At 38.2% G+C, this 25,521-nt stretch overlaps 1 protein-coding gene across 4 annotated transcripts in view; it reads right to left on the bottom strand.

Annotated features, from left to right (window-relative positions):
• Positions 1–25,521, bottom strand: part of SPAG17 (sperm associated antigen 17) — a 115,499-nt gene that overhangs the window by 20,567 nt on the left and 69,411 nt on the right. For all 4 annotated transcript variants that reach the window (XR_010375159.1, XM_064465217.1, XM_064465226.1 and 1 more), the window contains exons 24-36: positions 23,298–23,506; positions 18,993–19,113; positions 15,936–16,306; positions 14,853–14,982; positions 13,426–13,646; positions 12,984–13,128; positions 11,705–11,859; positions 9,695–9,871; positions 7,386–7,513; positions 6,187–6,317; positions 4,584–4,711; positions 4,009–4,191; positions 1,658–1,771 (exon numbers count right to left, since the gene is read on the bottom strand). Coding sequence is in view for 3 of the 4 variants with exons in the window: in XM_064465217.1 (XP_064321287.1) it covers positions 1,658–1,771; positions 4,009–4,191; positions 4,584–4,711; positions 6,187–6,317; positions 7,386–7,513; positions 9,695–9,871; positions 11,705–11,859; positions 12,984–13,128; positions 13,426–13,646; positions 14,853–14,982; positions 15,936–16,306; positions 18,993–19,113; positions 23,298–23,506 (2,213 nt within the window). In the remaining variant the exon portion in view is untranslated. The remainder of the gene's footprint in view (positions 1–1,657; positions 1,772–4,008; positions 4,192–4,583; positions 4,712–6,186; positions 6,318–7,385; positions 7,514–9,694; positions 9,872–11,704; positions 11,860–12,983; positions 13,129–13,425; positions 13,647–14,852; positions 14,983–15,935; positions 16,307–18,992; positions 19,114–23,297; positions 23,507–25,521) is intronic.

Genomic DNA, 25,521 nt, shown 5'->3' with positions numbered 1-25,521 from the left:
TGCTGTCCCTGTAGCAGTTAACTGGCAACCAGAGTTCCTGTGACCAGGCAGTCTAGGTTCTAACAGAGCTGGGGAACAGGGGAAACTTGGGAGGAGTGTGACACTATTCCTGGGTTGCAGGAGGTCCACAGTGAAGCTCTACTGCTCAGAAAGATAGTTGTCAAATGTGAAATCTGTACTTGGAAATGTGCTTATGGTAGCTGGTACAACCAACAATATTCACTAGACAAGTCCATTGGAACTGAGCAGCATGTGAGATTCAGCACCTGGATCTCACCAAAGCAAATAATAGTCTGCCTAGAGGATAGAGGCAGATGGAGTTACTGATAGATCACTTCTCTGTGTTCCTCTTTCCAGAAAGGTTGTGAGTTCCTTCCTGGTTTTTTTTGCTAGATATTTCTTTATTCTCTTTTTAAAACTTGTATGTCTCTTGAAAGTACTGAGCAAGAATATATACAGAAGCTTGTTATATATAAAAAAGGCTTTAGTTGAGCAAATGAAAATGTCAACTGGGCTAAAAAGTCCAGAGACAAATTCTAGAATTACGTGGGTTTTTTAAGCTTGTAAGGAAAAAATAGTAAAGTTATAGATCTATCAAGAAAGCTAGGAAAGGAAATTAACAACATTTACAACTGGAAAGATCTCATGCCTAATGTTTTTGCATGTTGAGACAAGGTTTAAAAGATAGACTTTAAGGCTATGATGATGTTTCCTTAGAATGCACTCACTTTTGAAAGGTGGATAGATCATCTGGTACTGAATATTCAAATTAACATGTCTAGATCTTACTTTTCAAATGACAGGTTTTTTAATTCTTTATGTTTGAATTCACTATATGCTTCTTATTTGATTAAATGGCAAAAACCCTATTTCTTAAATGAGACTAAAGAAAGAAAACAGTGTTCAGTAACTACTAAAAATCTAGCGTGTGAATTCACATCACACAAGGTACCAAATGAAAGGAAGCTGTAGGAAACAATTTAAATAACTAAAATAGAACAAACTCATCACTCTTTACATAAGATGTAAAGTGTTTCTCTCATTCATCCTAATTCATCCCACCCACTTTTGCTGTTTGAACTTTTCTAATGTTTTTTACCATTCACCTCCCACTAACTTCACTGTTTCCTGACCTCTACCCCAAGTCCCTCTTTCCCTATTTTCCCACCTTTCCCATTCCCTATTCCCCCCCTTTCTTCTCATGCTCTAATAAGCAGTAATAACAATATGCTGCCAGATTGGTTTTGGAATATCCCAAAAGCAGGGTTTAAACTCTCACTATGGAGGTGGTTGTGGTTGAAATACAAGTCATCCAGCTGCAGTGACAACAGACTGGAAATGGTCTCGTCTTAATGTTGGGGGATATACACATTTCAGTAGTTTTGTCCAGTCTGTTTGGGAATGTATCATTCCATAGAGCCAAACTCCTAAACTGTTCTGAGCACTGCTTCCCCAAAATGGCAGTAGTGCCATTCAGTAGCCAAGGTGAATGTTGAGTGTGGCTCTGCTTTACCATTAAACTACAGCAGAGCTGGCACTGTGCTACCCTAACATTTGCTATTTTAGTAATGGATAATGCTGTGTTTCGAGGCTGACGCTTCCAATTCAATACAAGGGTTTTGCTGGAAAAAGTAGTTAAAAACTGTATTTTTCTCACCGTAACCAGTTCAAGGAGACTTGCAGCATTCTCCTTTTCCTCTTCTGTTCTTGGTTCTTTTACATTCATCTCTTCCAGCTCATTTTCCTGCTTTAAAGTATTGTCTATATATTCCTGGTGGAACAATGAAAAAGAACAGGAAAGATGCAGATGTTTTCTTTGCAGAGGTAGACTTAAGTGGCACGTATATAGAGAAAAGAGTTTGTAGAAGTAATGGATGTATATGCTTCTTCTTAACATCACAAAGGCCCATTCTGTGAATTTGTGTGAATGGGTTATACAGAGACTATATAGATAAACCTTATCTAAAGGTTTGCATGGAGAAATAGTTTTTTAAAAAACCCAACAGATCAGAGGAGTACTTGTGGAGAAGGTAGCAGGTGAAAGCTTACCAATGACTAATCAACTCTGAAGACTATTGAATCTCCAAGAACTGATACACTAAGTCTGCTGAATCTCTACCAGGCCACTAGCACACATGAGCATCCACAATGAACTGTGACTTGGACCACATCCAAAAGCTATCTAGACGCCCCTGCTGCCTCAGTGTGACCCCCTGCTTCTAGGTAGGCAGGTAGGTTTGGCCTCCCACCTGCTGCACCAGTTGGGCAAGTATGATTGAGCATGCAAGTGTCTGAGTAAACTACGTGAGTGCATGAAGGAATGTGCTGAGTAAATAGCTGCTATTAATAATAATCAATTATATTATTAAGATCAGCTTAACGAATAATAAAAGGTGTTCTAACAAACATTGTGATCTGTATCTCCCTCCTGATGATCTCTTATTAGGGAAAAGGAAATTTACAACATCATAATTGAAGAATTAGGTTCAGAAAAAAATCCAATGCTCTGTTTTTAGACAGATGTTTACTTTGCCAGAATCACACTGTTACAGAAAAGAACATTTCCCCACACTTTTTTATGCTTTAGAAGACCAGTTGGATTAAAAAAAGGGTCCTTACAGAAGGACACCACTCTGCTAGAAAGCTACATCCAGTACCAAGCTTTATGAATAGACAAGGTTTGCAGAAGCAATCTGTTTCCCGTTCCAGTTCTTTTTCATTCCTTTATAACTCTTAAATCTTAAAGGAGATGAGGGGAAAGGGAGAATACCTTTTTCTTTAGATCTTGATTTAGTTCTGACAAAGTGAATATTTGGCTAAAGACTTAACATAACTCATTCTGGAAAAATCCATTAATTAAATATTGATATATAAGCAATGAGGATTTTTCCATTGCACATTAATGCAATTATTACAAATGTTTTCTCAGTGTCAGTAATTGCAATTCTGCCTTCCCAACGTAACAAACAGCATCCTTTCTCTAAAAGCCAACAACAGATCTGATCAATGAAGAGGCTTGGATTTTGGTGTGGAACTTTTTTGATAGCATTGCCTTTGAAAGATCAGTATGCAAATTAAAGAATCATTTAAATATATTTACAGACTGTAGAAGGGTAAAATTTAATTCTTATGGACTGGCATGTCCCAAACATGCCAGGGTTGAACAGCTGTCAATACTTTTCTACTGCAAACATGTCTTTGAAATGTAATAGGGGGGTGGGGAATCTAACTGAAGTAGCCTACAATACGCCACTACCTTCATAAATGTCACATGCTGTTAACTTTCAAATTCAGTCTGCAATGTCATCATCAAAATATGTTAAATGAATAAAATATAGAACACATTTATTTTGTAATTCTTTAATTGGTAAGGAACACCGAGTTTTTACCTCTAAAATCTCTTCTACGAGCATCTCCACAATGTGAATTAAATAAATCAATCTTTTATACCAAAACTGAGAACTACAAGGCTGCTGACAAGGATCAGTTGCAGAACTTTCAGATTCCATCTCAGAATACTTGCACATGAGATGCAGCTTGCACCACTCATGAGGGATGGACACACACTTTATCAGAAGGTGACATAGCTATTTGCTAGACATGGACAGAGTCCATGAGTTATGGTGAGTTAGAAATTCTTGTACAACTTTGTAGATTTATGTTTTTAAGGTTTTGTGAAGGAAAACAAACCCTAAGCCAAGTAAAACCAAAGTAACAGATATCAATATTGACAGAAATGAAACTATTTGTTAGTGTACTAGCTGTGATGTGTACTAGACTGGAACCCATGTGTTTGCACAGAAAAGTAGGTTCAGCAAGTGATGAGTAAAAGCAGCTGAGCTGCTTCAGAAATACACTTTTCTTAGAGCACCCGCCTATGTATGAAATGCTGGTTGTTTTTCAAAAGTAGCAGAATTTCTTTCTCAGGCATATACTGCAAATTCATGTCACCCAATTTGTCTGTTCTCTGTTGCCTACTGGAAGAATGAAGAAATGTGATTCTACTACCTTAAGGGAAAGCCACAGCTTTTCTCTTAGTTCATCACCGAGAGGCTCATACTGGAATAGCTGACGGATTTGCAGTTTATTAGGACATTTTCGCACAGGTACTGGCAAACACGTCTGCTCTTTGGATCCAATGCAGAGACCCCTCCAAATATGTGTTCTGACTGAGGGACCTGTGATCTTCCTCTGAACAGAGACAAGAAGAAGCAAAAAGAACAAGAGGCTACTTAGATTACTGACTAAATGCAGATATTGGCAATATGCATCTCAGCTGAAAAGCACCTGCTCTCCTTATAGCATCACTGATCAAGGCAATAAAGTCAATAGATTCTCAGGCACAATTTATCTGTTCTAAAACTTCATCTTGCAAGACAAACTCCCCTTAAAATTGCTACATCACCTTACTAAGAGTAGAAGCAGCCCAAGGTGACTACATTTTCCCTGACACAGCCTGCCCCTTGCTTTGCTTGCTTAATAAGCTGGACTTAACAATGTCACATTGTTTAGAGCTCCATTTCCCACCCTGTGACAAACACCTATTGCTTAAGCAGCAAAAGACAATTTTGAGAAAATTATACCTCAAGAGGAGCAAATGTGTCCCTGGTCCTTGACTGAAGATTTGGAGGAACAATACTCTCTGGTTCTTTCTTCATTACCCAGGGGGAGGCTTCAGCCAATGGGCGGAGGACAGTAATACTTAAAACACCTGGTTCAAAGACAGATTTTACTAAGAATCAGTTTGAATTGAAAAAAATGCTGGACAAGTGTCTCAAGCCTCCAGAAAAATATACTTATCTAAGTATAAAAAAACCCTTATTACTAGGTGGTACAACTCCATGTGAAGATGCTCATGGCTACAGACAATATTGGGTCACTAATATGATTATAGAATTAGTCGGACAAGTTCAGATTACTCAGACCATGTTTAACAACAGACTGTCTATGCTACTTGCTTTGACCCTTGGGTAACAGCTCAGTTGTATAGTTTATGGAGTATCCCAAACAAGGAAGAACAGATCCATGTTTACTACATACTAATTTCAGAAGTACATCATATTCAGAACATGCATAATTCTTCACATTATTTTATACTTTACAGTCTGATCACTGGATAGATCAGAGATTATTTAATTATTTCTTTTTATTGTTCTGATTAATTTTAATGTTCTTCAAGATATTTTTTCCAACCCAACCCAAAGACCTACTTAATCTACCATTCTACCATTATCTACCCCACAGGCAGCATTCAAAATGGATCACTGAAGTACTTTGACACAATGATACAAAATTGTAAAGCCTTGGTGTCAAGGCAAATAGAGCCAGTACTGAGAAAGGTAGAGTATGAAGTCTGGAAAAGCAGATGTGCTACTATTACAAATGACTTGTGAGCAGGTTTTCTTGACTGGGATTTTCACTGGGTATGTATTTTCTCCATCTTCCCTATATTTCTGTCTCCCTCAGTGCCCTTTCTCTTTTCCTTTTCCCTTGGAAAAATTGTTTTATTCAGTTTATTCAGTGGGGAACCGGTCATTATTGTGAATAGAAGCAGCATTTAAAAACGTGGAAAACCTGATAAGAGTAGTAGGTGGGAAAGCTGTTCCCCATGCTTATGATACAAATCTTTGAGAAGAATGTCTTTGTATTTTATGGCTTGAAGCAAACTATCCTTATAACCCCTGGTATCCAGGGGAACCATACATTCCTGTCTTTTTAAAGATATATTTATTTTCTTAGGATTTACCTGTTACACCACAGTGTATTTTATAGAAACACAGTATCTCCAACTAACATTACAATCATAACCTATCATTTCAGATGTAACTTCTTGTATTGTTACTACAGGCTGGTTGGTGCCATGTACTTTTGACATCCCCTATTTCAGCCGTATTTTTCCAGTTTCTTAATAACATATATTTATCCTTCCAACAGCCAGACTAAGGGTCAACACCAGAGTATCGTCTTCACTGATAAATAGAACTATATGATTAATGAATACTGTAACAGATTCATTTTTGATGGTAAATACACAGAGAATCTATGCATTTGGTAATCACTTTTGTTTGCGTATCTGAGAGCGGATAAAGACAGTTTTTTGTTCACATATCCCTTCACAGTGTCATTCAGTTAATTCTTTGCTTCCCAGAGTTTTCTTTTGTTAGCAAAGAAATAAAGTTTTCCTACCTGGATGTTCTTGTACAGGATCCTGCAAGACAGCAGCAGCAGGATCACCACAGGCTTCGGCAAGATACTTGTGTACATCCCTGCTCCGCAGGAGCTCAGTTCCAGAACCATCTGCATAGATGATGAAGAACCTGCAGAGTCAGTCACACACACAGGACTGTATCAGGCATAGGAGGCAAGGTCTTGGCAGTGGGGGTCTGCAGGGTGGTCATTGCAAGGAGAGGCCAGGGGCTCCCCTGTACTGGACGTAAATGGTCCCAGCTGGCTCCAGCAGACCTGCTGCAGGACACAGCTGAGTCCCTTGGCCAAGATGGTGGTGCCTCAGGGAAGTGTGTGTAAGAAAGGGCAAAATGCCACACAGGCAGTGATGAGTGATGGAAAAGGTACAAGAAGCAGCCTTGCAACACCAAGGTCAGAGAAGGAGGAGGGGGAAGAGGTGCTTCTGTGCCAGAGCAGAGATTCCCCGGCAGCCTGTGGACAGGACCATGCCAGTGCAGGCAGGTATTTCTTGAAGAACTGCTGCCCGTGGAGAGCCCACGCTGGAGCAGGTTTAACCAAAAGAACTGCAGCCCATCAGAAGGACCCACAATAGCGCAGGGGAAAAGTGTGAGGAGGAAGGGCCAGCAGAGAGGAGCTGTTATGGACTAATTGCAACCTCCCATCCCCTGCGCTGTGGGGTGGGAAGAGGTAGAGGGATCAGGAATGAGGCAGTGATGTTGAGCCTGAGAAGACGACGGGATGGGGGAACGTGTTTTAGTTTTCATCTTTTGTTTCTCACCATCCAACTCTATTTTAATTGGCAAGAGATTATATTACTTTTCCCCAAGCTGAGTCTGTATTGCCTGTGATGGTAACTGGAAAGTGCTCTCCCTGTATCTTGACCCATGAGCTTTTGCATCTTATTTTCTCGCCTTGTCCTGTTGAGGAGGGGGAGTGACAGAGTGGGTGGGTGGGAGTTTGGCAGCTGGTTAAGGTCAACCCACCACACTGATTAAATCCAATGGATTTCAAATTACATTCTTCTCTAGATGACAAAAATGAAAAAGTACTGTGATGACAAGTAAACGGAACTCCAAGATGACGACATCAAACGTGCAAATACAGAGGACTGAACAAAGGAAGGGCAAATCTACAAACCCTGTACAAATACAGTGTAGTGAAGAAAGAAAGTGTAAACCTATGAATCTGGTGCAGTTTACCTGGGGACATGCTCATCATAAGTGATAGGTTTGTTAACTTCCAGAAGTGCTGACGCTGAACTTCTGTCTTCCTTGTCATCAGAGCCAATGCTAGGAACACACACAGATGTGCTGCCATCAGCCATGACCTATAACAGAAATTATATAAAATTACTTGAGTTACATGATACATTAAAACAATAACTTGCTGCTGAACTGTAACATGACCTAGCCCAATGAAAGAGACAGAAAAAACATATTTCAGGTTGAGCAACCTGGAATTCCCAGGAAAAAGAAATGAAGGAGAAAACTGAAAAGACTGAAAAAAGCAAACCAAACATTTCTAGAATGACATGCCTTATCATAAATGCTAGTATTTAATAAATGCTCAAGGATTGTTAGGTGTCAAATGGGGCCATCCATGCTTGTGCTCCCTCTTCAACATATACATCTGTAGGCATCAACAGGCAACTTCACACAAAAATACTCACTTGCTGGTCAAGCCAGGTAACTGCATACTTAGGTACTGATGTACCTCTGTGAGGTATATATGTATTTCTGTATACACACCTACGCACACAGATACACACAAATATATACATAATTATATATGTGTCTATATGCTAATATATTACTTAATAATTACATAGTGCATACATATATACTCATATATAGGTGTATATTTAAATATAAATGTGTCTATATATATAAAAATGTGTATATAGATACAGGTGTGTGTATGTATATAGGTGAATGTATGTATAAACACATGCCCCTGTATATACACACACTTATATACATGTTGACATATGAAGAGATATAATTGATGCATATATGCATTATATATATTTCTCTACCTATATATACTTGATGTATATATGCATGTATAAATATACACACACATCTATATATATGTTGATACACAAAGAGATATAGATAGATATAGACACAGATTGTACCTATCTACCTATATATACCTATAGATATATATACAGGTATACATGTATAGAGGGGTCCCTTTCAGGCATTTTTTCACTTTAAAAATATGGTCTCAGATAATCTTATGATAATACTGAGTGAATTTCTTTCTTGTGTATTGAGGACTCCTCCTTGAGTATCTCCTTCTTGTGGTTATTAACTTGCATGTCATTGACACATGCACAGAAGGTATAATAATGCCTCTAATTCTTAGTGTAGACAGTTGAAGGACAGATGCCTTTGGAAGATACAGTTTAAACCAGAGCGATTCAAAGGGCAGTCCATGAACTGAATCTGACACACGCAGTCCACGCTCATTTCACTGTAGTCTCAGGTGTGACTACGACACAGGAAGAACCAACCCTTTACACCTGTACCTGGTTGCCATCCCTACCAACCATTTATCTCACCCTTCTAACTACACGCCCCCATATCGCCTGTGATCACTGCTCCCACAATACCTTCAACTACTCCACAGCCTCCTCAACCTCCTTCCTTTTTTCCCTAAGTGTCAGCCGAGAAAAAGCAGGATGGGCTGATGCCAAGCAACTTCTGTGCTGCTTTGAATTGCATTGATTTTGTAGGAACTTGATATCTTTGAAATTTTTAACCCCCATTGATTAGTTCAAGATCTGTTACGGAGAGATTGACCAATAGCTTAGATTTATATAAGCACTGTTTCTGCAACCTAGGAAACCAGGTTAAAAACTGTATTGTAATGCATACGTCCAGTGGAACCTCAGTGCTGTTTCACAGGAATCTGGGAAAATGGTAATAATTACAGTTGCAACAATAGAAAGTATAGTCTACGGATGTCACATTTAGAATCTGTAATTAGAACCTTTAATTAGAAAACAGTAGGTGGATCACAGATGATGTTTCCTGAACGCAAAACTAAGTAGCAACCTAGTTCAAAAATATCTCTTGGGTGTGAATGGGTCACAGTACAATCAGCATGACCGTAAAGACTTAATAATTCCTTTTATTACGATATTTGCCTTACCAGGCAGATTAGAGTGTTTCTATGGACTTTCTTAAAAGTCAATATCTTCTCATTTTTAATCCTCATTTGCAGAGATGATTTTTTGCTATAAGACAAGTCAGTTTACAGGTGAGGTAAACTGTAGACCATGTATTTTATTTCAATCTCTCTAAAAGAGAGGAAATACCAAAAAAGGGAAACCCATCACTTCCTTAAGAACATTTCAGAGACTTGATTGGGGAGCTGCTCCTTCTGGCTAGCTAGGCTACTTTAAGAATAAGTACTACAAGGCTACAAGCTAACTTTGAGATATTTTTATATGACAAAATTACTTAAAATGCAGAAACTTGTTTCCTTCTGTGTATTTTACCTTGAAAAGATTTCCTTCGGGATCCGTCACCTCACAAATAGTGCTGGAAGTGTGTTTCATAATGTATCTCCCTGCTTGTTTCTCTTCTTTCTTCCTGATAAAATTGTAAACATCATGGGTATAAACTGCTGAGCAATCTTCATCAATGAAAAGAGAGCCTGTTTTGATGGGTAAAACCTATCACAGTAAGAAGAGAAAAGGTTCAGTCCTGAAAGGTGAAATCTTCAGTTTAGAGGTACCATGAAAATGAAGAACAGATGCAAATCAAGAGGATATCTCTCAGACCTTTATTACTGAATCATTCAATTTTAAGAGACTAGAGGAAGTGAAAGAAGATGAGGTCCAGGAGTTAGACTGATGTTAGGCTCTATAATATTTTCTTTAACTTCAGGAAATATATATTTGTGATTTAAACATACTGTATAGTTGTAAGGAAATATCATAGAATCCTAGAATATCTCAAGTTGGAAGGGACCCATAAGGATCACCGAGTCCAACTCCCTGCTTCTTGCAGGACTATCTAGAAGTAAACTATATGACTAAGAGTGTCGTCCAGATGCTCCTTGAACTCTGACAGGCTTGGTGCTGTGACCACTTCCCCGGGGAGTCTGTTCCAGTGACCAATCACCCTCTCAGTGAAGAACCTTCTCCTAATGTCCAATCTGAACTTCCCCTGATGTAGCTTCATTCCACTTCCTCATGTCCTATTGCTGGTCACCAGAGAGAGGAGATCAGCACCTCCCTCTCCGCTGCCCTCCTTGAGAAAGTTGTAGGCTGCGATGAGGGCACCCCTCAGCCTTCTCTTCTCCAAGCTGAACAAATCAAGTGACCTCAGCTGCTCCCCTTAAGTCTTGCCCTTGAGACCTTTCACCATCTTGGCTGCCTGCCTCTGGACGCACTCTAGTAGTTTGATGGCCTTCTCATATTGAGGTGCCCAAAACTGCACAGTACTTGAGGTGAGTCCGCACCAGTGCAGTGGCGGACAGTCACCTTCCTCGATCAGCTAGCTATGCTGTGCTTGATGCACCCCAGGACATGGTTGGCCCTTTTTGCTGCCAGAGCACACTGTTGACTCATATTCAACTTGCCATTCACCCAAACCCCAACGTCTCTTTTCCATGGGGCTACTGTCCAGCCTCTCATCCCCCAGTTTGTACATATAATCAGGATTAATGCCTCACAGGTGGAGAATCTGGCACTTGGCCTTGTTAAATTTCATACAGTTGGTGATTGCCCAGCTCTCTATCCTTATCTCTTTGTAAGGCCTCTCTACTCTTGAGGGAGTCCACAGCTCCTCCTAGTTTAGTATCACCATCAAGCTTACTTAATGTACGTTCAAGTCTTGCATCTATTAAAGAACATTGGCCCTAAAACTGATCCCTGGGCAACCCCACTGCTAACTGGCTGCCAGCCTGATGTAACCCCATTTACTATAAGTCTTTGAGCCCAACCCATTGGCCAATTGCTCACCCAATGTATTACAGACTTGCCTAGCTGTGTGCTGGACATTTTGTCCAGAAAGCCACTGTGAGAGACAGTATCGAAAGCTTTGCTAAAACTAACAAAAAAACCCCCACATCTACTGGCTTCCCTTGGTCAACCACATGGGTGACGTTGTTGTAAAAGGAAATTAAGTTAGTTAATCAGGATTTTGCCCTTGTGAACCTCTGCTGGCTATGACCAATGACTGTGTTGTCTATCGGGTGTTTTTCAGTAACTCCTAGAATAATCTTTTCCATCATTTTATCAGGCACTGAAGAGAGACTGACAGGCCTGCAATTACCAGGGTCTTCCATCTTACCCTTCTTGAAAACTGGGACATTTTCCAGCTTCCAGTCGACTGGAACCTCTAATATCTAAATAATGGCAGAGTAAAAAAGAGATGGAATCATAGGATTTGTGAAGGCTATAGAGAAGGGACTTAAAATACTCAAGGTGAGAGACATTTATGGCAGGGAACTTGGAACACAAAGATACATTTCACTGTCACAAACTACAAATAATTCTCACCTGGTATGTTCCCTGTGGCTTTGCTATAATAGATGTCCCATCTCCAAAGATGGTACAACAGGTACCATCCTCACAATTTATTATAACAGTAGCGAACTCAGGATTCTCTACTTGTATGCATTTCACCTTCCTTGTGATGGCTTCTGAGGGTTCATCTAAGAATTAATACAGAACAACTAGACAGGAGCACATGAACCACGGAAAAGTCTTAGGATTCAATTTGCTTTTTCTCTCATAAGGCTGGACCTTTATCTCCTTGGTAAAAGACCCTCAGACTTCATAATGTCCTTTATAAAAAAAAAGTTATGTTAGGTAAACAATATTCAACCTTCAAATTTTTGGACAGTGCAGTGACTATAAGAAAATCCAACAGCAAAAAGTGCCTGTAACCATCTGTGGCTGGTGTGGTCAGGAGAGTACTCTCTAATTTATCAAGTACAGTACTAACTGTAATGATCTTGATATTTGTAACATACAAGTTGGACCACTGAAATTTTTTATGCCTGTGATACAAGCTCTAGGATGTGAAGAAAGTAATTTTCAGCAGCAGAAGTCAGGAAAAATAAATCAAACTGATATGTTAATCTGGCCATTGCCTTCTCATTGAACAGACAGACCAGTTCAAGGTCATTGTTTTGATTTTTAAAAACTTACAGGGAAGTGTTCCACAACCAGAACTTTATATTGTGTTTGAACACAACAGTTCTGACACCAACACAGTAAAACACTTGATGTTAACTACAGAACTTACCCAGCAACTGAACTAAGCATGCAGAACACACTGCCAGCCAGAAGAAACACAGATGACCACTAGCTCCACTTGTTTCAGGCTTATGTAGTTTCAACTTGTATGAGGTATGCTATTTCCCATGGCCATATTCAATCACATTTTGAATACCTCTGAGGTTGGTTAGTCCATGGCCTCTCTGGGTAATATGAGGATGCCCTGGTCTTTTTACACCTATTCAGTCAGGACTCAAATCAGCTTGGTTGTTTTATCAGGGTAGGTGAAAAGTGGGCAATGAACATATTAGAACTTGGGCACTGTGGTCTCATGGGGAAGGTGGGTCATGTAAGTATATACATGGAAAGAAGGAAATTTGCTTGTTTGCTACAATGCAATTTTTCTCTAAACGCTGATGAAAAAAAGACCAAGCAGACAAACTAAGGTTAGACTGCACTAGTGGATTTGTTACCTAGGCTACTGATATGAGCCTTCTTTAGTATTTATCTGCTTCACAAGATATAGCAGAGATAAGCGCTCCCCTTTTGATTTTACCTGTTCCCTCATTATCCTCTGGTACAAAAAGTTCTTCACAGTTTTGATAAAAAGTTGTGATCCTAGTACCATCAGTATGATCTACTACTCTGCTACCATCTAGCTTCTCAACAATTATCACTTCATCTTCTCGTACAGTCATAACCTGAAAGAATGAAGGAATACACATTTATATTAGCTCTGTGATACCTGTAACAGCAACAACAGTAAAACAAGGCATTCTATACTAAAACTCTGATGAAGCTAGGCTACTGCAACTTCATCTACTTCAGAAACCAAGCACTTGCATTTTCTTCAAAATCTAAAGCTTTTGTGTTAGTAACCGTGTAATAACACAGCCTGAAGGATATATGTTCAAAGAACAAATCCTACAACTTATATGATGGCAGTCCTGTCTCCTAGCTTAGTAGGCAGTGCTATAGCAACACAAAAATAGTAATACCATTCCATTAGCTGGGTCAGTTGCCTGATAGATTAACAGTGGTTTCAGATTCATCCTCTTTGCACCCTCAGTGCCCACTTGAATGCCTGATGGAGCTGTTGTTATCCAGGTTCCTGCCTGGTTCTCCTTAGGTTGCTCAGAATTAACCAGACCCTGCACAGTATTTTCAAAAAACCCATCCTTGATTGGGTGTGATACACTGTTTCTGTCACTGCCTTTTCCTGCAGAAACAAAAATTTCTGTATCAGACTTGGTATTTCCTCAGGCAAAAGACAAAAACAATAAAGTGAAGAGTTTTTGTGAGCATTGGTTTTGACAGAATTGAAAGAACTATTTATCAGGCTGGAGGAAAATTACAAGTGATGTTACTCAAAGGTGTGCCCTTGAACTAATCTTATTTAATGTGCTCATTAATTTCAGATAAAAAGTAAACAGCATGCTAATGACATCTGATTATGACATGACATTGGAAAGGAGTATCAATGTAGAAGAAAATCTGAATGTATTACAGAATAAAAAAAGCATCCAAAACTGTCCCATGAGCTTGAAGATTGAAGTAATAGGAATTTGATACAGCCCACTTGAATGAAATTTAATGCACAAAGGAATAAAAATAATTTATGATTCAGACAAGTTTGCAACAGTAGAAGAAAAGAAAGACCTGGAGGTATCATTCATACAGAATGACTACAAGTCATCAGTGTGAAAATATGGTGACAAGAACGGCAAACATAATCCTATGGTGGATCAGAAGAAAAGGGATGGAGATTCCATTGTGAAAGGTAATGGAGAAATTTTAAGAATCTTTCAAGATTCAAAGATAGCTTTGAATCAAGATTCAAGATTTAAGAATGTGATAGAGAAGTCTGGTCTCCCATATTCAAGAAAAGGAACTAAGTGTATGCAAAAGACAACAGCATAGTCCACTGAGGAGTCTAAAAGGCTTATGGCATATATGTCCTAGAAAAATAAAAACCAAACAAAAACAACAAAAAAATCCAAATAAAAACCAAACCAAAATGATACAAAACAAAAATATATACAATGAGAAAGAAAAATATATTAAGTCCTCTGCAAGAGAAGCATTTCATAATACCAAGACTAAAATCTGTGTAACACATAAGTAAGGATTTGACACTACTGTAGTTACAAGGATTTCATTTAAAACACACTGTGATGAATCAGTCTGCTACCAGCGTAGTTCTTACATACCCTTTCAGAGTCCTAGCATATTAGAAGAAAAAGAAATCTGGAGTAGGAGAGAAATTATTTGATATGAAGGTAACAAATTAGCAGTGTGCAGCAGCTGAGTACAGGTAAAATTGCATTTTCACACTGGCAGAATTTTCAGACTAAAGAAATATGCCCTTTATTAAATATGATCAGCCCTGCTAACTTTAAATCTGCCAAAACACTGGAAATGTTACCTTTCTTAGTACTGGTCTCAGGTGAAGGCTCGAATTCTGGTAACAGTTGCATGTTATCTGGAATTGTAGGTGGTGGTAGGACAGGGCCAGAATCAGGACTCCTACTCACTGTGCCATCAGCAAACAGAATCTGCAGCAGTCAAGGACATACTAGAGGTTAAAATCACTTCAAAACCCAATAAAAACCAAAAGAAAGTCTCAAAAGAATGTGTCACAAATGCAATAGTCACTAGAATATCATGGATGATGGAGGGGGAAAAAGTAAAAGACTCCGAGAATAAATACAAGAAATAAAAAATGCTATCTCAAAAATAAAGAACTGCAAATTGCTGCACTTCACTTATATAATTAACAGAGACTCTAGTAACAAATAGGCATTATAAAAGTAAACAGTAAAGATTATTCTTTGACTATTTAAGTGGTCAAAGGTGTCTTTTTTTGTAGCAGTGGTAACGCATCTGTACCACCATACTGATCTGTATTCAGGTATTCAACATGTCTAGGATTGCTGTTAATTTTTTAGCTATCAAGACAGCTAACAGAGAGAAGTCATAAAGCTGGTTTCTGAGTTGTATTGTCCATTACACTCAAGTCTTCATATGCATGTTCCCTGTGTAGCAGGGAACAAGTATCCCTGAATTAATTTACAGACACAGTACAGGTGCTTTAGGGAGAAGACAGTACAATGTGGAAAACAAATGGACAAAGTACAGAAACAACTCAAGAGTTACAGTTACTGTAAGGTAATTCACTATATACACAATTCACCAAAGCCCAACTAATTTACACTTCAGATGTTTAAGTCCAGAAATGTAGTACTCAAAACCATTCAGCTATTTCCTAATCCCAAAATGCCCAAAATCTTCACATGCCGAAAATTTTCATCATTAAAGTTCCCTATGTGCCTTAAGTTCTGATTCTGAACAAAGCCAAGAGCATTTTAGTCCTGACATGGCTGCATAACTTGGTGGTTACCTATCTCTTTCATATACAAACTGGACACTTCTCTATCTCAGTTGACAAGCACAAGTTCAAGGGTAATCACACACACAAGCTGCTTTCAATGAATTCTACTAAACATACCTGGGTAGATCCATCCATCATGTACTTTATGACAGTTCCTTGACTGGTGATGACTCTTGACACCTCTTGTTCTGTTTGCCTTGCCACAGATGTATACAGATGAGAGTTCTTTACCTTTTGAGGATAACACTGCCTAACCAGAATTTCCAGAGTAGGCTGCTTGGCCTGTTCTCTTGTGTCCTTGTGCTTTATTTCACCTTCTGTAACCTCATGTTCCTTCTCTCCACTTTCCATAGTCTCTTCCTCCTTCGCTTCATTTGCTTTGGTCTCACCTTTCTCAGCCTCCTCTTCCTTGGCTTCATCTGCTTTGGCATCACTTTTCTTTAATATCTCTTGCTCAGCTTCAGCTGTAGTGGCTTCACCTTTCAAATCTGAAAACAAATTCTGAATTACTTAATACTACAGAGTACTCATTCAAACAGTTCTAAATACCCAGCATCATGGTGTCTACACCAAGTATGCAACTTCAGGTGAGTAAGACTAACCCTCCTTGGCTTCCTCTGTAATCCACAGAGTAAGGGACAGATTCTGTTTTTCAGAGAACAATTCAAAGCAGTCATCTACTCAGAAACTCTGCAGAGGTGTCTGTCTTTCCAAATGAAAACAAGGGAAATATGAAGATGGATTTATTATGGATGATGAACTTTTGGAAGACTGACATTAGGTGAGAGGAATTTCCTAGCTGCCCATAAAGGTGAAAATAGATACTGAGTTTCACCAAGTTTGAGTTTGTATAGAAACTGAAGTTAGATATTTTGTCTACTTGAACAAATACGCTTTTTTGAGCAAATTATGGCAGTGTGTTCAGTGTGCTAATGGGTATAATTAAGGTAATTGTGTCAAGAGACTACATGTATGTGTCCATAATTGCTCTGTTCACCTCATCTGTTCAGCATTCCAACTCATGCTCCTTGACAAACTATGTATGTTTGAAAACCCTCTGCATCCTCTTACTACCAGATTGACCAGAGCACATTTATCCTAAAATGGCAAAATGTGCCAAGCTGGCTGCATCTGCAGGGCCATTACTGGCAGAGACAGAGATGTGATCATCCCACTCTACTCTACTTGTTAGGTCTGTTCTCCAGCGATGTGGCTCGGGGGGACCTCATCACAGTATTCCATTAAAGGGCAGCTACAAAGATGACAGAGGCTCTCCCTTCACAAGGGGGCACATGGAGAAGACGAGGGACAATGGGTACAAGTTGCACCAGGAAAGGTTTCATCTTAATTTGAGAAAGAAACTTTTTTCAGTGAGAACAATCATTCTCTGCAACAACCTCCCCAGGGATGTGGTAGAGACCCCATTGCTGAAGGTTTTCGAGATGCAATTGGACAGAGGGCTAGATAATCTCATCTACGCTCCCTGTCCCACAAAACGTTGGGCCAGATGATCTTTTGAAGTCCCTTCCAACCTGGGCTGTTCTATGATTCTGTGATTTTGATATTAAAAGGAGAGAGATGTCCAAGAAGAAAAAATGAGGGAAGCTTTTACTAGAAATTCAGATCTAAGTGGGGAAAAAAAAAATTGAGACATTCCTCTCCCACATGGTTATAAATTTGTGCTGGACCCTTGTGTACCATACTACATTTATTAATGCTATTTAATACAAATTTCTTGGTTTTTATTAATTTATATATACTGGACTTACAACTTGGCTGGTTTTTAAGGGGTATGTTGTTTCATCAGTTGCCAGGAAGACAAATTATTCTACTGGTTTTTATGCAACAACTCATCCTTGGGATGTGTTGGAATTACTGCTAAAATGTACTTGGTGTATGTGATACATCTGGTTTATTCCTGGATATGGGCGCCTCTGCAGTTGTGCTGATCTAGTTTCACATACTCAATAGCTCCAATACAGCTTGGCCTGGACACATTTATTGTACATAGGCACTAAATGACATCTGTAGGTAGCTGTTTTTGAAATTGACTGGATGTCAACAGCAAAATTTGCATTCATCTGCTTCAAAACTTAATGGCATGATTACAAAAATCCAAGATTTACTACAATTTACAGTATGACAAGATGAACCTCATACTGGTTTTCAAAAACACTGGGAAATGGAATCATTGCAGAAGGATGTCACACACAGAAACTTGTAAGTATCTAAATAGCCTATTGGTCTTCAAAGGGAAATTCAATAAGGGCAGAAAGGCTTATTATGACTGTTTTCTCTGTATGTACTGGATGGCATAAAATCAAAGGACTTATGTGAAGTAATTCCTGTTTGAAACTGATCATATGTTTTAGAAAGGCAACAAAACCTGATTGTAAAATATCTAGTAGCAGAGTCTCCTGGGTTAGTTTTGTTAATCATTCTTACCATTAAAAAATTAGTATAGCTTAAATCTAGCATAAAGTACTACTTTTCAGTTTCAAGCCCCTGAGATTTGTAATACCTTTGAATACTGTGTTTACAAGCTCTCTGTTTACAAGCTCTCACCAAAATTTTGTTTCCTTTGTACTTCCAGGCTGACACCAGTCACTCCTTTGACCTTTTCTTTGGTAATTAGAGTTCTCTGGTGACATAAGCTCACTATAAGATACATCTTCCAATGCTTTAATCATTATTGTCACTCTTCCCTGAATCTTTCAAAATATGAACATCTTGTTTTGTGGTCTTAAGAACAGTACATGCAATTCCAAAGGAGGTGCAGATATAGGTAATAAAGCAATCTTACAGTTATCACCTAACATTCACAATATATATGCATTTATGAATTGAATTTGCTCATTTTTCTTTAGTATTCCAATATACACACATATTCAACTGATTATGAAACATGACTCCCAAGTGCTTTTAGGGTTGCTGCTTCCCTGCCCCCAATCTGTTATGTCCAACAACTTGCAATTCTAGATTTTATATTTGTTTGAATTACAACACATTATTTATGTAGAAAATACAATTAAATACACATTATGACAGACTTAGCATCTGAGATGTTAAAAAATTCATATTATTACATCTGAAGTCATCAAGGCAGAATAATTTTCTTCAGTAATTTTAACTTCTTTTAAAATTCCTTACTTTGCAGTGGCTCAGAAAACTAACCTCCAAAACTTTCACCCAGGAAAGTTAATACTAGTCCATTGGGAGAGGAGACATTCAAACTTTGGAAAGCAAGAGCGTTTGACATCACTTGTGTTTGGGAAGCTAATTCTTCCATTTCCATCTACGGAATGAAACAGAATGAGTTTTATTCCACATTCTTAAAAAATAAAGAAGAAATTATACTACAGATTTCAGCCGTAACAAAATATTTTTTAAAAAAGTGCTTTCTATCACTTATTTTTAACATTTTTGAGAGTTTATGGATTCTGAAGTGGAAACATTAACTTATTTTCTCTGATTATGCTATCTTCTTTCATTCCTCTTTATTAACCCTGAAGAACAACTCTTCCTAACTTTATTAATTTTGCTGAGTCATTAGGCTATCTTGCACATGGTGTCAAGAGGAGATGACAATAAACGGATAGTGTGAAGCAGAACAGCATGAAATAATTCTTGAAGTTGCGTATCAGTTATTTTATCCATAATCATTAAAAGATCACAAAAGGTAAGTAAAGCAGTACTTCCAGTCTGCTGCAAATACAGTACTGACTTGAGAAGGGGACAGGAAGGAATATTTGGCAGTCAAAATGTGTAATTCTCTTTGCACTGCTCTGTAGTGGAAACTTTTCTGGTGACTAGAAAATAAGAGGTTGACCTAAGGAATGTCTGAAGACCCTGGAACATTTGTAAAAAATACAACAATGGACCCTTTGATATCATCCCCCAAAAAACCTATGTGACAATGAATTTAGTAGTCTTAATATGAAAACAATTTTGGGTGGCAGACAGAGGTAACAGAGAGAACTTGTCCTTATATTACCACATATTCTTGACTTCTAGGAATAGAAATATAGGGAAAAATTGGCAGATGTTTTGCCACCTATTTTTCAGCATAAAGGATGCTTTACATTTTATGGTTACTTTACACAGTATTACTGGGTAATTAAGGCTATCCTCAATACCCTAAGATTGTAGTCAAAGGGTCATGGAGTAGAAGTCATAGAACAGGGTAGAAGTAACCCTCAGTTGTCACCTACTTCTTCCTTTCTAATGATAAAAAAAGTTCAAGTATGTCTATGTCGTTAGAGAAAACTGTTAACATAACCTATTCCAAAAATTTCCAGGACTGGAGGTTTCCTGGCAATCTATTCCAGTGCTTAACCTTGATTAATCTTACTGACATTTTCCTATTGGTTAGCCTGAATCTCTCTTGCAAAAAATAAGTTTACTTCTATTTCTTCTGATTATATGGGTAGCATAAGAGATTATGGGGTCCCTTTAGCTCTTTACAGAAGGCTGTTCTGTCTTTCAAATCTAGATCAAACAAATTCAAACCGAGTTTTTTAATCTTTCCCCACCAATCAAATTTTCTAGACCTCTGATCTTTCTTGGTGCTTTCCTTAGAACTCTCCAGTGTGGCCCACATTCCTCTTGCAGTGCAGCATCTGTAACTGGACACAATACTTCAGCTGAGGCCCTATCAGCCCTGAACGGAAAAGAACTTCACATATGTAGCAGACTATGCTCTTGTTTATTCACCTCAGTGTGGTCTTTGCCCTTCTCACAGCAAGATGGCATTGTTGACTTATGTATAGCTTGTGATCCACTGCAGCTCTCAGACCTTTCTCTGCAGAACTGTTACTGTTAGAACTGTTACTCATTCTGTACATATATATCGATTATTTATATGTAACTGTAGAACCTTGCATTTATTCTACTAAATTGCATCCTATTTTCCAGGCCACATCCATGTGAATTTGTCACATTCCCTTTGGATTTTAATCCTGTTCTCCAAAATACTTGCAGACTCATGCAGCTGGGAGCTGTACACACTAATATGGATGCTCTTTCAGAATTTTTATTAACACATCAAAAACAGACTGAAGACATTCTCAACAAAATAGCAAAATGCCTTTTGGAAGAAGAGGAGGAGCTTAGATGTCCTCCTGACAGAATTTTAATGGTAGGGGAATTTGTTTGTGTAGGGTTCATTTGTACCACACAATTGTTGTACATTATGTTGAGTGGTCCCTACTCCACTTTACACACTCATGCTCTTTAAATACCTAGCTAAACTTGTTGAAATTAGGTCAGCATGGCTTTTTGTGGATATGGACAGAAATCATGTTGAAACAAGAGCCACAGCATTACTTCATCCACTAGGTACCATGGATGCAGCACAGCTATCTCATATTCAGAGAGTCTTCCAGGCTATTCCTGCAGCTCTCAGTATGTGTTCATTCTAATCTTATTCTTGTTACTCTCTCTTCTCATTTGTTCTGTAATAGAAGCTATCTCCTGTTCTGAATAAACCTGAACTGCATTTAATCCTTCATTTCCATATTGCCCACTCTACCTTTTAAAATAGTTCATCCCAGCTCTGTCAACAGAATTAAGATCTCCATTCAACCTCCCTTGCCAAGTGAGCTGAGAATATAACTCATAAACTGCTCCTGAGTATATAGCAAGAGTGATTTTGGGAGAAGTGGCCAAAGTAACCAGAGTAGACAAAAGACCAATTTTTCAAGACATACTTCTGAAAAAGAGACAATCAGATCTTTAGACTAGAAGGTGGTGAGTTTTTTCAGGGAAGTGCCCTAGAAAATGGTAACAAGAACTAAAGTTGAGTTTCATGAAATGCCTCTGGAATTGGAAGCCACTACAGTTGGATAGTGTTAATATTCCATGGAGAAAGTCTGAGGAACAGGACAAAAGAGAAAACAGTGCAGAAGAAGATGGCAGACCTGGTGCCACTCGTGTCCTCTACATATCACCCACCATCCTGTGGGATAAGCAGAACATAAGAGGGAGGAATGACTGGGCTAATGGAAAATAATTAGTGATTGAAAGTATTATATGCAGTAGATCAGACTTAAATTTGGCTCAGGGTGAGAACCGGGACATTCTATTAGTGGTTCTTTCTGCATCATTTCAGCCGTACTTGATTAAAGGGGGAAAATGAAAACACTACTATATGCTTTAAACATTTTTGCAGTTAGCCTGGAAAGATATTAACAAGCACATTATCTAGAAATGCTACTCTTTTGTAACTTGAGCAGGTTAAAAAGGGATAGCTTTTTACCATAACTATAATTAAAGAATTTTCCCAGACAGTATATTTTAGAGCACTAGCATTACAGGAGACTTTTATGGACCTCATTGCTTTGTTTTCTGATTATGCCTATTTTCAGAAAACTGTCTTTTCCTAAACTGAAGATGATAACTAAATTGGTTTTAATACTATTCATGTTCATTTCTATCCTCCTCTCAGAGTTTGTTTGTATTTTAATTGTGTCCATTTCTGGGACTCTGCTGGTTGGAGAAAACAGTGATAAAAAAAGAAATGAGGTTAAATCATCTCAAATAGCAAACTCCTGCATCCTCTTCCACCATCCCGCTAATATTTCCTCCCATATTTCTTTGAGAACCTTTCCTGTAACTCATACCCTTCCTGGTCTGTGAGACCACTGGATCAAACAAACCTCCAGTGGTTACCTAAAATGTTCTGCCAATAGTTAGCTAATGACTTGAAATAAGCTAGGTTAGTCATTTCACAGAGGGGGAACTGTGACCCATTTCTGAACCGATATGGCCTCCCCCACTGACACGTTTTTATGCCAAAACAGCTTCTAATAGAGGTTTGTGGGAGACATTCAAGATTAAATGCTGTGCATTTCTGATGCACATGGTCCTGTAATTCCTACATTATTCTGTGCCAAAGTATTCCATAACAGAAATTCAGAATCTGCTTTTGAAATGTCATTCATCCTTTCCAAAGGACTGTCCTGTGATAGAAATACTTCAGTTATAGGCAAAAGTAACTTCCTCAAGTTGCTGGTCCCTGGCTTGTGATCAGCTGAAAAGACCAAATTGCAGAGCAAGCTTTTGCAAAACTGTCTCTGCTAATTTATTGATTGATTAGACTTGCCAATACAGGTTTTGAAAAGCACAGAAAAGTTCTCCTAATTGGTTAAACTAAAAATTAGTTTCTAAAGCAGTTCTAGTCACTGAGATTTTAATAATGTAACAAGGTGTAACTACAAAGCCAAAATTGACAAAAGTGTGTGGACCACTGCTTTACATCATGGAGTTGTAAAGCCTAGCTTTATTCACAGCTGCCAATATGTACACCTGAGAACAACTCGAAGAATAAAGCATATCCTTAGAAGCACCATAGTTATGAATTTGTTAAGGCCCAGCATAAAGCCCTCTGAGAAGAATACATGGTTTTGTTAATTAAGTTTATGTATTTGAATTTTTGTTTGTTTCCTTTCTGTGTTCACTGGGTAATATCTATTCTCTCACCTTTCCTTCTTCTTGCTTTACCATGTCATCAGGTGGTGGAGGGTCTATTTTTCTACGGCTTGCTTTTGTAGAGGGCAGAGACTTTCCTGATTTTTGTTTGACAGACTTATCTTTTTTTCCTGAAGCTGATGTAGCAGGAGAAATTATGGTCGGAGTATGAACAGAAGGGATGTTCAGAATTCTTGCTAAAACAGGATCTGTTTCATCATCTAAAAAAGGGGAAAGCAATATTTTCATAAATCTAGATGACCACATCTTATTTTTTAAACAAGATTTTCTACACTAGATTTTACCTTAGAAACCTCAGTGCAGAAGTTTATTATTTTACATAGAGGGAATGAATATATGAAATTATTTAGACAATCATTACACAGACTGACTACTCGCCAGCCTAAAAGGCATCTTGAAATTATTGTTTCCCACAGGTCATCACTTGTCTCTCAAAAATAGAAAATATAATTTTTAAAATGTTCTTTTACCTCCAGAATACTTAGATAGGTGGAGACATTTTGAGTCTAATATCTAGGAAATGATCACTATTGTTATGTTTTATCATGGGCTGATCCAGCATGGACTGACTCCAGCAGTTTTGCACTACATTGCTCTAGTTTGCTATAATGATTCAGAAAGATTCTGATGATGTGGACTTGCTAAGTCTCTCCCAATTCTTAAAGGCCAAGCATTAGGGCAGCCTGTTAAACATGACAGGAAGTAGTCATGTTGCCTTCCAAAACAGTTTCTTGAAAATAAAATAAATACAAACTAAGATTTTCTGTAAAACATTTTTGTTTCAATGAACTGACATTTCACTTCAATCAGAAAAACCCGGCCAGCTCTAACCTTAATGCTTTTTTGAAAGAGTTTTTTTTTTAATCATCTTTTCTTGCTTGAAGGCAGCCTAAGTCCCACACCTACCACTCATGAAATAGCACCTTGTTTCCCATCCAGGCAATTTAAGCTATTTAATTCTTGTCTCTTTTGGAGAACTTGTTACCCTAGACAGAGCAACTTATTATCCACATCTTAACCACACCCATTTATATAAGAACTCAGAATACCAGGGAGCAAAACATGATGATCTCAGAAACCATCTTTTGAAAACCTTTTTAAAATAAATAAAGCAAGCTTGATTTGCTTAGTAGTTTCTACAAAGTATGAAGTTTAATGACAAGCCAGTCATTGCAAGAATGTCTTTAGGAAGACTCCAAAATCCTTCTTTGTTTTGGTAAAATTACATTTTAATTCTGTTTCTTCCAATGAACAATATTGTTTAACATGAAAACTGACACATCAGGCAAAGAAAAATTAAATAACTCATTGACAAACTGCAAGCCAGATCGCATTCAAAGAAGGAAAGAAATGCATCTGGAAGTGTGCTAATAGAACGATTCTGGTGTGAGATCACAGCATTTTCTGTAATGCAGATGAAGTGTTAGTATATTTTTGGCTGAAAAAGATAAAAGGTAGGCCTAAACGCTACTATGTCCACTGTTTCCAGAAATATTTTGGCATAGATGTTTTTAGCTCTGCAGATTACAAAATGCAGAGACCACCTTAAAACTAAAGTTCTAAACTGCTAGAAAGGCTGCCTGTATGTTCATTTGTCTTATGAATGATTCTGGATTTCTGGCAACTGCAAAGGTGACCCCAAATTTAGGACTTTAAGGCTATGAGAAACTGTTAGACCATCCAGTGATAAAGTCCTATTTAGGAGTCCATGGATAACAAGCCTCCCACCTCAGTTTTTAAGCCTTCAATCTCAGTTTTTGTCTTGGCACCAGCATTAAGCAAATGCACTGATATCTGAATATATTAATGACCTTTAGCCCGAAAGGGAAATTTATATCACTACAAAGATTTTTCAAATGCTCCGTTTCATTAGTTGATGCATGAGAATCTGATGCCTTGTTAGGTGTCTCTGCTTTCATGTACTGAAATTTATGCTGTGTGGTTTTTACAGCTTATTGGAAGTCTGACGAAAGGTGAACCAAGCTGTTTTATTTGTAATATGCTAGAGAAATTCTCAGCTAATCATATAAAATAGGAAAGTTTAAAATTCTCCACGGGGTCCATTCTGATACACATTTATTAGACAGCATGGCCATGGAATAAGCAAGTAGTAGTACCCATCTCCAGGTGGATGGTGAGAAGAAACAGCTGACTAAAACTCTGACAGAGCTAATGCTCCATTGAGAAGTAGAATATCTGGAATGAAGGATTCTGA

This window comes from Phalacrocorax carbo, chromosome 1, assembly GCF_963921805.1.
Source record: "Phalacrocorax carbo chromosome 1, bPhaCar2.1, whole genome shotgun sequence".
Taxonomy (NCBI): domain Eukaryota; kingdom Metazoa; phylum Chordata; class Aves; order Suliformes; family Phalacrocoracidae; genus Phalacrocorax; species Phalacrocorax carbo.
The sequence above is the reverse complement of the archived record's forward strand: the minus strand, read 5'-3'. Positions and strand labels throughout refer to the sequence as shown.